The 13,420-nt window shown below is 44.0% G+C and overlaps 1 protein-coding gene across 4 annotated transcripts in view; it reads left to right on the forward strand.

Moving 5' to 3' along the window:
* Positions 1-13,420, forward strand: part of LOC144755338 (SRSF protein kinase 3-like) — a 1,366,259-nt gene that overhangs the window by 170,702 nt on the left and 1,182,137 nt on the right. For all 4 annotated transcript variants that reach the window (XM_078644145.1, XM_078644144.1, XM_078644146.1 and 1 more), the window contains exon 4: positions 6,200-6,291. In XM_078644145.1, the coding sequence (XP_078500271.1) occupies positions 6,200-6,291 (92 nt within the window). The remainder of the gene's footprint in view (positions 1-6,199; positions 6,292-13,420) is intronic.

The following is a 13,420-nucleotide window of genomic DNA, read 5'->3' on the forward strand; positions in this document are numbered from 1 at the left end:
CCTCCCACCAGCCCGTCTTGCCGGACACGACTGAGCAGGACAGGTCCCACGGGACACTGAGAATATGCGTTTTTATTTTTATATTTCTTGGCCCGCTTGACTGCCCCACGTGTCTTTGCACTGCCATCTTCTGTAGCTCTCTGGCTGCGCCATAATTTTGTAGTTGAGCAAATTGTGCTTTAATTGGAATGAAGCGACTGATCAATGGAGCTGTCTGGCTTTCTTCTAGTAGGCTTGAATGAAGCCCACCGCGGCCGACCTCAGAGTTGGCGCGAAGTAATAGCAGCTGCCGCAGCTCCTTTCAAACTCCCTCGCATCCCTCTGAGGACCCGGCTGCGCAGTTTCTCGTGCGCACAAACTTAATGCGTCCAAGGCATGACATGTTCCAGGGATACTTGTTTCATTTTGTAAATGTATTCAATGGCTAGTGCAAGGCTCGTTGAAATCTCGACAATGACGGAAAAGTTTTCATTCGCATTCAGAGAGCGAGATCAGCATGCTCAGCGGTGATACGGTACGGCCAGTGCATTCAATAGAAATATAGAAGTGCACCTTATTCTCAGTTTTTCACTGTCCTGAGCCTCGCTGATAGAATGCCAGTCACCCAATTGTGTGCTAGTGTGGGCGCCTGCTCGTACCTGTGCTAGAAAGCCTCAGCCTCAGAGGATGCCTGCATCTCATTTACAAGGCACAAATAAATACAATTACTGACAGCACTTGAGCATCCCAGAATGGAGCTCCTGTAATTGCATCCAAAAATGCTGACTGCAGCAGCCTTTGCAATTGCAACAATACCGAAAACCGCCAATCACCTGCTGTCAATCTCAGACCCTTCACCCGCCCTGCAAGTGGAAATATGTCAACAACAGAGAGGAGCGCAGGAGAATACCGACATGCACATATTCAACCCATGGCACAAACAGAATCGATCACAGCTCCTTCTCCTCGCTGTATTTCAGAGCAGAAGGCTGTGGTTTCTTGTCTGTAAAATGACATATCGCTGAACATTTTGTGTTTTGTGTTTGCGGGATGATAATTGACAATTATGCCGACTTATAAAAGCTCCCTCACCTCGCATACCTCTGTAAGAAACTGCAGGTGATGTGCTCCTGCGCATCATTGCTGCGATCGCAAACGTGGATATTTAAGTCCACATTTCATAAAACATTCCTTTTGTTTAGGTATTCATATATCTGGCAAAAGCAACAGCACACCGTACACATAAAAATTTTAGCAAGCTAAATATTTTATAGGCGCATAACTGTGCAGTTCCAATTCAGAGAGGCCTGTCATAGAGCTAACATGCAGAAAAAAGTCCACGCCAACAAAAACCGAAATAGAAACAGAAGAGCGCAAGTTAATGAGTCCTATGAGGTGGGATATTTGAAGGTTTCACAAAATATACGACAGTGGAAACAGAGACATGCATTTCAAGCTGGTGAAATTTCCAAGTCTATGGACTCTTGGAGCGACAAATGAGGAATCCAATTTTTCAGTGTGGGACAAACACCATGTGAGCTAGAACTCCGGTGTCTGCTGTCTTGGACCATGGCATCATGTTGCTAACTATGGGGCCGATTATGATCGCGGTTTTCCCGCATCCTCCGGGCCGGCGGAAGCCACCGCCGGCCCGGAGGATGCGGGAAAACCGCTGCGGAGCCTCCAAAGACCCACCGCCAAATTAGGATGGCTGGTGGGTCTTGAATTCCGTCCGCAGCTTTTCCGCCGCGGTCGCCTTCCGACCGCGGCGGAAAAGCACTCACATGGCTGGCGGTGTCTATCAGACACCGCCAGCCATATTAGGATGGAGGGAATCACATGCTTTTCCGCGGTGCCTTTTCCGCCGTGCAAAAGCATACGGACATTCACTTCGGGGGCCTGTTGCGGGCCCCCTGGGTGAAGGCGGGTGGGGGGTGCACATGGGGGGTACCTATGGTACCCCCCTACCTTTGCGTGTACGAAGCGGCAGGCACCGCGCGGTGCCTGCCGCTTTGTGCATGCAAATGCACTGCTTTAATTTTTTACATTGCGGCGGGTGCTGCTTGAAGCAGCACCCGCCGCAATGTAAAAAATACAGGATGTGAACGCCAGGGTGGCAGTCACATCCTAATTGCCATGGAGGGACCGCCGCTGCCCATGCGGACGGTCCCTCTTACTCAGGGGTGGCGGACGGACGCAAGTCCGTCAGCCATCTTAATAGGGCCCTTAGTATCTGTTTTGTAAATTTTGTGACACATTAACTATGTTCAAATTACGTCCCAACCATATACTCAAAGCTGTTCCTAAATATGTTTGGGCAACTGAAGACCAAGCAAAAATCAGGTCCTATACATAATAAATTATAAATACAGGCTCAGTGTACTACCATTGAGTAGTTAAAAAGAGTTCATTTTATTCATACAAATTTTAAAATTCTTACATGGAGTCCACCGCATGTATGTATAGTGTACAGCCTATATCTTTTAACAGATTCAGTGCACTGCATTGTCATATGTTTTATGTTATTTCATATTATTTTTTTTATACAGATGTTTAAGTGACTTCTCCTGAAGATGGCGTGTGTCACGCCGAAACGCGCGTAGAGAATACTATCTACATCTACAAAGCCTAGCCACCTGTGGTCTATACCACCTTACAATGAATGTTTCTCCTTTATGTTGTTGAGCTTTTTGCTCTATAAATGTTTGTCAATTCATTTGTATTACATGTATGGGTATATTGCTGGTGATGTTATTGTTTTGTCATTATGGATGTTAATGTAGGAATTTTAAAATTTGTATGAATAAAATTAACTGTTTTTAACTGCTCAATGGTAGTACACTGAGCCTGTATTTATCATTTATTATGTATAGGACCTGATTTTTGCTTGGTCTTCAGTTGCCCAGGAATGTTACTATAATAAGAATTGTTTCCCTCTCCTAGGACCTCCTAGTAGTTTCAGGGGGTCCTTGTTTGATTTAGCCTAAATATGTTTGGTCCAGGGTCACCAAAATCCTTAAGATGTCCCAGATTGCTCACTCTTTTTTTTAAAACCAGGGGGGAGAACCCCCCCGAGCCCCTCAGGTTGTTCAGGCTCGCTCGCTGCTCTCACTTGCTGCAGTGCACTCCCACACAAATGTTACACCCAACCTTTTTCAAATGTCACCAGCCGCCACTGTTTCTGCCTTTTACCCCAAACCATGCTTAAGCATGGCCAGTTTTCAAGAAGCAGTAAAAATGACACCTCATATCGCTTCCACCTAAGTTTGAAATCCATCGTTCCAATATCCCCTTGGAATATAAGGTTCACCAGGTAAATTCAGGAATGGTGTTGGATTCCTTAATCCATCCATAATGGCACAGAGGGATAACCTGGGTTACCGTTATTATAAGTTGCGTTATTGTACCAAAAATTATGTGATATTAACAATGTATTATTTTGCTCTTGCTTGCTCTGGCTGAATCAAATTGTCATTATTATGTATATAAATTATGGAATAGGCAACAGGCATTTTCAAATCATAGCATTAGAATAAATTATTTCTCAAAATTCAGTCATCAGTCTCTATTTCTATTTTGTGGTCGTCTAAATCCTCTCCACTCGCTTTCACTTTACATTTTGAGCGTCCCTCGTTGCTATGAAGGTCACGTGCTGGGGTGAGGAAGGCATCCCCATGTTCACTCATGTGCACGTCTCCTTTGACCAGTGAGTGCCACTGGCTCTCTAAAGTGAGTGAGTGCACGGAAAAGAAGTCGCGAGACCCGCCTCACTAGTCAATACTTCAGGATGCCTCTAATTTCTGCCTCTGCAGCTCATAAAATATGCCACCTGGCCATTTCTGTAGTGCTACACACCTTGGCACCATGATGGTAAGGTAAACCACAGTATGCCAGCGCCACGCTTGTTCATCTGCTTCTCCAGTGATGGTGATGGAGTTTGTACCTGTGCTTCTAGACAACAAAACAAGACACTAAAAAGATAAACATTAATCAATTCTTATCACCAAACTAGTCAATAATCACCATAACTCTGCTACTAGAAAAGTGATCCAGTGGTTCAACAACAACAGATACTCCACTACCATATACTCATCTGGGCCCATAAACGCACAGTGCGTAAAACCGCTGGGGTCAAGTTTGTAATTTTCACAATGTTCAGGATTAGTTATTTAATATTCCTAACTAACTTTTCATTTATCAAAAAGTTCTTTCCTCTGGGCGATGAACCATTAGTTGAACTAGTTGTTAGTGAAAAATTACAGAAAACTAACTGTCCTTTTCATTCAATGTAAATAACCACAGACTCTGGAAAGTTTTAAATCTTTATCTAAATGCAAATGCATGTGAACTATTCCAAAATGCAGTGCAGTCGCCATCATCCATAGGAGAGAAAAATTGAATTCATAAACACCAAGCATATACTTCGGACTCATACAATAATCAATGCTCAGAAAAGGAGAGGACAGAGAGAAAAGGACATCAACAAATTACCGAAAATAATAGTTACCAAGGATGGTGTGAAAGACCAACCCCCTGGCTGGTAAGGGTCCCTTGGGATAGGGCAGGAGACAAAGACTTCAGGACAGGAATCAGGACAGGATAGATGACCACTCTAGAATACCAACGGTTGCGTCGCACCCCTCTCTGACACTCTCTTCCTCCTCTAGATTCTTCCTCGATCTTCTGATGTCACACCATTAATTAGGATAGAAAATTCTTCTTCAAGTTCTGCATTCAGTTCTTCATCAGCATCTCACAGCATCTCCCCCCAGCAGCATCTCATTCTGAGTCTGCATTCAGCAATTCTTCATCTGCACCCTCTGTTCTTCTTTTCATTCAGCAAATCTCTATCTGACTAACTAAAGCTATCTTAATTATACCTTTCGTTTTGAATATTCCACCCACTAAAGTTTCAATATCGTAAAAATACGAAATCTTATTGGTCAGGCAAGGAGGAAGCTCCATCAAACCATGCTTACATGTCATTAAAATCAGTTCAACTATTGTTCGTAAACCCATCCCCTTAATTTGTATTCATACATTTTATTTCCCTCCACTACAGGTATCCATTTTGAAACATTAATGACACTACGATGAATAGAACGTCTCATTGCTGAACTCTGCACCATCCGTTCCCATGCTTGTCACACTCTAGTTTGGCTTCCGTTCAATAGTTCGGTCATGACCTTCATGGCTCCACTCAGTGGGCATGCGCAGGCATCGCATCACTTGATTCAATCATGCTATGTAAAAGAGGCCCAAATACACACTAGTGATAAAGTCAAAAGACAGATGTTACTTTCAAAAATAAAATGGTCGCACTGTGTACCACCCACCTCTACTCTAATCCAGCTTATCTATTTATGTCTTTCCCCGCATTTGCATTAGTAAAACCACTCTATTTTGTTCAAACAAGCAGATGCCATGCACTCGACTCTTCAAGACTCCATTTTAGTATTTTCTGCTCATGCGCCAGAATTTCCCTCCAAGCGTTAGTTCGTCAAACTGCGTAGATGCAGTTGACGCATGCGCACAACAGTTTCCCCGTTTAGAGCGTTATTATTACACACATAAGCAAACTTCACTAACCTGTGTGTTCAATGTGGTGCGTATTAGTTATTCACGAAAACAGGATTAGTAACTTGTTAGTGAGTTAAACAAGTGGATTGGTTCGAGCAAGTTTCTTCTCTACGAGTACTTGCTCCATCAATGCTGCTCCCGAATACGGCACTCTCCTGGGACATTTTCTGAAGCTAGTTACCAGTGAAACGAAGTAGTCCCAGGGCACAGGTGAGTAGTTTAATCTTTATTTTTTTCAATAGAAGTCGTAGCACCAGCAGGGAGCTGCCTGCCAGCTCAGTAACTGTCCCCTCACTCCTGAGCATTCCACATGTTACCACAAATCCTCCGCATTCCAATAGAACCCAACCATGACGGAATGCCACCGAAATGATTGACCAAATACAACATTTTTATTCCAAATCGCTGTTTTTATGAAGGAACAAGGGATTTATAAATGCATAAAAATAGACAAATAAATGAAAAATGCATCTTGGTGCATTAAGATAAGAAACAAGACGTCTGTGGGACTGTATCGACGGAAGTTGCTTTCACTTTTCTGCAGGGACCAAAATGTTTATTGAAGATTTAAAGGGGCTGAGTAAGTAATTTGCCCACTCTTCTGCTTTTAGTGAACATTCTGTCTTGAATTCACTCGCAGGTTCCACCCTGACAAACCGACCACTAGTAAGGAGGACTCTGAATCATCGGATTCTGAGGGAGAGCAGGAGCCTCGCCGAGAGTATACAAAAGGTAACCTTTTTGCGATGACAGTTTGGACTCCACAAAGGAAATATATAACCAACTTTCTGCCCTGAATACGAGCAAATTATGAATGTACAACTAAAAATGTAGCGCATAAATAACCTCATATTGCTGCCCACAATTTTTTTTTTTTGATTTTTCAAAAACATTTATTAAACAAAATAACACATGGCACATTACAAGTTGACATTGCAGCAGTAATACGGTAGATATTACATTTCCAGTTGCACTCCATGTTGTAGGGAGGTGTAGGCTGAGAAAGACACATACATAGCCTGCCAGTAATTGAATAGTAACCAAGGCGCAGTGGAAGAGGCACAATTAATCTGGCCCGGGGAGGGGGGTGGAATCAACAGCTTCATCCCGGGCGTTTTGTGTGTCAGAACTGGGGGAGGCCGCTTCCGTTCACAAATTATGAGCTTGTTTTTCTTATTATTCGGAAATTAAACATTGGAAATTCCTGGCGTGATATATAGGAGTTTCCTTATCCGCAATGTATTCATGTTTTAAATTTAAATGGATTGTAAATGATGTCCCTATAGGTCTGAAAAGCGAAGTATATGTTATCAAACAAAGGATTGTCCTGGAATGCCTATTGTTTTTTTATATTTCTTTTTATTAAAACAAGGCATCATAACATCAAAGGCAGTATACAGAGGAGACACTTTTCCATATTACATCATTTAAAACAGGAGAATACGAATAGGAGGGGGGGCGTGAACAAGGTTCAAGGATAATTACTGTAAGATCAGGGGGAACCCGGAACATCAAAGTTAGAGTTGGCAGGTGGTACACAAATATCTCCCCTGTATCGATTCCACAGACCCCACACTGAAGGCCATTTACGGTGTCGACCCCTTGCTACATAGACAGTCTTTTAACAGAACATGCACCAGTCCATATCATCTGTCCAACCCTCGAGAGTGGGCGGCCTCTCGGATCTGAGGTACTGGGTTTTTAAGAACCGGCAAAGAACCGGCAACCCAGCGGCGTCAGGGTACACCCAGAGACCTCGAGTCCTTCCTGATTCAGACCACAGAAACTCAGAGTCTTCTAGGTGAAGTCAAGGATCGATTTTATTGGCTGCAACCAAGGTAACAAGTGTCCTAGAAGTACAACACACAGTATATTCTCGGGAGACTGCTCGAATTTACAAAGTCAGGCTTCTCTTCTTTTACAGAATTTTAAGCTTCAGGCAAACATTCTTGGTTTTACAGTAAATCATTGACATATTTCTAGTACAAAAAAAAGCAGAGTCCTGATAACATGTCCATATTTCACTTCGTGCTGCCTACAACAAATCACCCGGTAGGGCCCAACATTTCATCAGATATCGGTGGACCCCCAATAAAAACTGGCACCTCCCCACCATAAAGCAAGTGAAGCAAAAAGAGCAGAGACAGATGCGAGCAAGATACGGCAGGTGTGTGCGCTGAAAATGGTTTTATGGCTTGTTGAGCCTTGATGCTATCTTGTTCGGCCACTGGGAGGGGAACTGACCTAACGAGTTCGGCCTGGGGCAGTGGTTCCAACTTGCACAGGTCATAGGAAAGTCGATTAAGGTGTACGTGTCCTTTGGGAATCTAATTCAGCTGGATTAAGGCCTATGTAAAGGGCAACTCACAAAATGGCTGCCATACATAAAATGGAAGCCAAGGGTTCAGAACGAAAATGACGATTTCGAGGTGAAATCGTCACTCGAATATGCTGAAAATGTTTGTACATGGTGTACTAGTCATTCTCGGTCTTTTGATACTAAATTCGTCATGTTACGATGAAGTTTTATTCTCGAGTCCAGAATAATTACACAAGTCCAGAATTTTCAGAACCACAAACCCTCCTTTTGCCCTTACATAGGCAATTAATCTATCCTCATGCTAATCTGAGTCCAGATCTATATTCCTAAAGTCATTGAGATGTTGCTGTAACATCATTCTAGTACTTAGTTCATCTCTTGATACAGGCTTCCTTACACATGATGTAACACAGAGGCCACATATTGCAGGAGCACACTGTATGCACAGACAGAACAGGAAAAGAATGGCTAAGACCATCCCAATGACCATCAGAATTTTCCAGCCCCAGGCGGATATCAGTTCCCAGAACCATCCCATTAATGACCAATCTCCTTTATCCACATGAATAGATTCGGAAATCTTATGTAGTTTGGAGATGGCCTGGTACACCGTTGGAGCGTTATCTGGGATGAAAACACAGCAACTCGATTGGATCAATCTGCATACCCCACCTCGGTCTGCAAGTATGACATCTAACGCGACCCTGTTCTGAAGGGTCATAAGTCGATCCGACTGGAGCTCAGCAGTCAAGTTACTAAGGGCACCAGCAGTTTCAATCACGGTGGACTCAACTACCCTTGTCAATTGCCTTATGTTCCTGCTGTTAGCCATGGATCCCCAGAACGGCAGAAAACCCTTTGCAAAGTCCCCAAATTCTTGACCTGCAGTGTCCTCTTCACTCAAGACACCTCTAACTACCCTTGTCTTGTGGTAATCTGCCGCTGCTGTGTAGGTGGGAGGCAACAGGAATGAAACAAAACATGAGCCCGAAAAGTCGGGGGGCAACCATGTATAGGCTCTATCATGGCAGATGAAATAGGTACCCTTAGCTGCTAAAAACGAAGGGGAAGTCTGGGCTGCAAAAACATACGTTTTAGTGCAGATACTCTTTCCTAACTGAGCTCCGGGATTCGTGCCATTACCTTGCAGACATAGATGACCCTTATGGGGTACAATCCAAATCGGGGAGGATCTCTTAGCTTGCTGTTTCTCACTCAGAGTAGCTCCATATCCGGTTAAGTTCCATCCTATGTATACTAGTGTCTCATCTCTCGGGATAGTCTCATAAGAAATACCTTCCTTAATCATGTCTACTATACCCTTAACCAGAGCACTATTTTTAGGATTGTCTGTTACAGAACGTAGGGGGTAGACTTCGTGTGCATATATGAACATTGTCCTATATGCCCATACAGAACCATTGTGGCTAAAAGGCAGGACCAGATAAGGAATACCTTTATCCGTTGTGTGAGGCATAAGACCGCACACCCAACAGTTAGTTGTGTTCATTACAAGTTGGTGTTGGTGCAAGAGCTGAACAAAGGAGTTATTAATGAACTCCAATCTCCTATTGGATTCATGGTCCGGAAGAGGGTGGAAAGAATGAGAGGAAACAGTAGGAGGAGGTATGGGTGATGCAGTGGGTGCAAAGGTTACACGAAAAGTGAATAAAACGTAACTTATTCAAAATATCATCATACTGAATAACATACAAATGCACAATATTAAAAAACTTTTCTTTGTCATCATTTTACATAATTTGAGTTTAAAGTTCGTTGGTTTGGCAGGTCTCTCCATCTCGGAAAACTCCATCCTCTCTAGAGTGCTGCCCGCGGTGGGAGGTTGACTCTGCTAAGGGATGCTTCTGTCAGTCTAGGGCAACTCCCTTAGACCGACCAGAACTACCGACCTAACGTCGTCAGCTGCACCCCAAAGACTTTAAGCATCCGCTGCCCTAGCAGCGGAACCCGGATGGCGGTTCGAAAAACAAAAATAAGCAAGTTTCTCAGATGGGAGAGCTGCGCTTAAAAAAAAAAATGGTGTTTGGAAGGAAAAATAATTTTTTATTAGTCCATGGATCTTGGTCTCGAATTGCAAAAGGAATTGCTTTTATTAGTTCGTATTTCTCGGTCTCAAATTATACCGTTGTCTTCCAGGTACTGTTAGATCCTGGAACAAAAGTTCAGGCTCTGTAGTGTTCAATCGCTTGGATGGTGGCACAGCTTCGTGCGAAATGTTCTCATTTTCTCGTTCAGAGTCAGTTCTTTTTACACGTGCATCACTGAAGGGTACGACACGGGGCACGGTTTCAGGTTCTGAGTCAGCGACACCCTTCTGGACCCACTGGTCATAAGGCAGAGGAAAAGGGATTTTCTTACAATGGATACCGTGGACCCAGTTGGCCTTCCCCTCCACCCGAACGGCTGATCTTGTGGAAAGAAGGAAGAGGTGCGGTCCGGTCCACTGGGCTGGTCGTTTTTAGTTCTCTGGAAGTTTATGACCAACACCCAGGATCCAGGGTCGATGGTGTGACCTGGAGTCTCAGAGACCGGAGGCAGGGTGTCGTGAACCTGTTGATGCAAAACACGCAATTTAGCCGTCAGTTCATACAGATAATCAAGCAAAACAGGGTGTTCAAGCTCGCTGAACTTAGTGGGTCTAGGCACTCCCCATATGTTGGCTGGCCGGCCAAAAATGATCTCATAAGGGCTAAGTTTCACTCGTGAATGCACAGTCATTCTGGTGGACAGGAGTGCTAGGGGTAGAGCATCAGGCCATTTAAGATCTGTGCTCGCTTGGATTTTGGCCAGTTTAAGTTTTAAAGTGCTGTTGTAGCATTCTACTAATCCAGCTGATTGGGGGTGATTTGCAGCGTGGAACTTCTGCCGAATACCTAGCCCTTCACACACACTCTTCATCACACGACCCACAAATTCACTTCCATTATCAGACCAGACCATTCTAGGCATTCCAAACCTGGGGAAGTACTCTTTCACAAGGGCTTTCGCTGTGGACAAGGCAGTGTTGTCTTTTAGGGGATAGGCTTCTACCCATCTTGAGAAGGCACAAACAACAACGAGTACGTATGTTAAGTTGTTGCACCTCTCCATGTGGATGAAACCTAGCTGCAAAACCTCGAACGGATACGTAGGAGGTGCAAAATGACCAGCGGGAGTTGGGGTTCCCCTACCAGGATTGTGTTTCAAACATACCATGCAATTCTTGACGACATTCTCTGCACACTTGGGAATTCCTGAATTTTGCCATACTGGGGCCAACAACTCGCAAATCCCTTTTACGCTGATATGAGCCATTCCATGAGCCATCGTAACCACTGCAAGCACATATGCATCGGGTAACAACCATCTCTGATGCTCTGATAATTCAATCCAGCAACCATTCGTATCCATTGTGCCCGTACTTTCTCTCCACGTGCTCAACTCTTTCTCTGTGGCCTCAGCTTGGATGGACTTCACACTCTCTATCGTGTCTTCACACATTCCAACATCACCAGTCCATCTTGCAGGGCCTGCAACATACATTCGGCTCATCACATTCTTTGCCGTTTCCTTCGCAATCTCATCAGCAAATGCATTTCCACGACCAACATCATCAGTCACCTTCTTGTGGGCACTACATTTCACAATCGCCATTTGCAGAGGCAAGGTCAGTGATTCAAGAAGCTCATTCACCAACTGACCATGCTGAATCTTAGCTCCATGCGAAGTCAGGAACCCACGTTCTCTCCACAATCGTCCAAAACTGTGAGCCACTCCAAATGCATACTGACTATCAGTGTAGATAGTCACTTTCATTCCTTTAGACAACACACATGCTCTCGTGAGTGCAATTAATTCTGCCGCTTGAGCTGAATTATGTGGGACACGTGCAGCCTCAACAATTGGATGCAAAGTCGTGACAGCATATGCTGCAGTCGTGTCACCATTCGGGAGCTTGAAACATGAACCATCCACCCACAATGTACCATCACATTCAGCAAGAGGAGTATCGGACAGATCTACTCTCCCTTTCGTCTCTTCCTCTGTTCTAAGAAAACAATCGTGCTGTTCTGAAACACCTGATTCCTCTACAATTGGCAACAATGTGGCTAGGTTTAAAGTATTGCACCTTTTTATGTGCACATGACTCGCTAACAATGTTAATTCGTAACCTGACAACTGAGCACTAGTTAAGTGCTGTGTCTTGGTTCTATTTAACAACGTGTCTACCGCAAGTGGGACCATCACGACTAGTGTATTATTCATTACTAGACCAGCAGACTGTCGAACAGAAACAGCTGCTGCTGCTGTGGCTCTTAAACAACTTGGCAACGCTCTAGCTACCAGATCCAAAGTCGACGAAAAATAGGCACATGGACGCTGCCTACCTCCAAACAACTGAGTCAATACTGACAATGCACAGCCCTCCTTCTCGTGGACATACAATGTGAAAGGCTTACTGTAGTTGGGGGTACCTAACACAGGAGCCGAACATAATGCTGTGCGCAATTCGAAAAAACTTTTCTGACACTCTTCAGACCAAGGAATGGGATTGGGTGTATTTTTACACGTTAATGCCACCAAGGGTTTGGCTAATAACGAAAAATTCGGAATCCACTGTCTACAGTACGATGTAATGCCCAAGAAAGCACGTACTTCTCTCTGTGTTTTTGGCACACTCAATTTCGCTATTGCCTGAATTCTTTCTGGGGTCAGTTTCCTTCCCTCCTTCGATAAGAGGTGACCTAAGTAGGTCACTTCTTGTCGGCATTATTGCAGTTTGGAAAGTGACACCTTGTGATGTAAATCACACAGATGACGCAACAATGACAGTGTGGCCTTTTTACAAATTCCCTCAGTGTCTGCCGCAATGAGCAAATCATCCACATACTGAATAAGGGCAGCACCTTCAGGTAGAATAATCGTATCAATCTGTGTTTTTAGAGCTTGACTGTATATTGATGGACTTTCACAGTAGCCCTGAGGAGCGCGTTTAAAGCGGAAGCTGCGACCTCCTAAACTGAAGGAAAAAATATCCCTGCTCTCCTCAGCAATCGGGATGCTGAAGAAAGCATTCTTCAGGTCAATCACCGAAAACCAAGAGGCAGAAGCTGGAATCATAGTCAATAATGTGGTAATGTCGGGGACAACTGGGAATTGTGGCACAACTATTTTATTTACCTCTCGAAGGTCAATCACGAATCTGTACACAGGTGGCTGAGAGGGATCAGTTCGTTTTAAAACAGGCAGAACAGGACTATTGCAAACGTTGCCTCGTGTTTCTTCAATCACATCCTTTTCAATCAATTCGTAAACGATCGCTAGCAAAGCTTTTTCACCTTCACTAGATATCCTATATTGGGGAATTCGTGGCATTTGAACATTGGCTTTCAATGTTACAACATATGGTGGTATTTCTAAAAGACCCACATCATTTGGACCAGCGGGCCAAAGAATATCTGGAAGAAACGACAATTCTGCTGGAAGTTTATCCCTCGACAAATACATTGGAGAAACCACCTTTTTACCTAAAGTAAGCTG

The sequence above is a fragment of the Lissotriton helveticus genome, chromosome 5_1 (genome assembly GCF_964261635.1).
Source record: "Lissotriton helveticus chromosome 5_1, aLisHel1.1, whole genome shotgun sequence".
Classification (NCBI taxonomy): domain Eukaryota; kingdom Metazoa; phylum Chordata; class Amphibia; order Caudata; family Salamandridae; genus Lissotriton; species Lissotriton helveticus.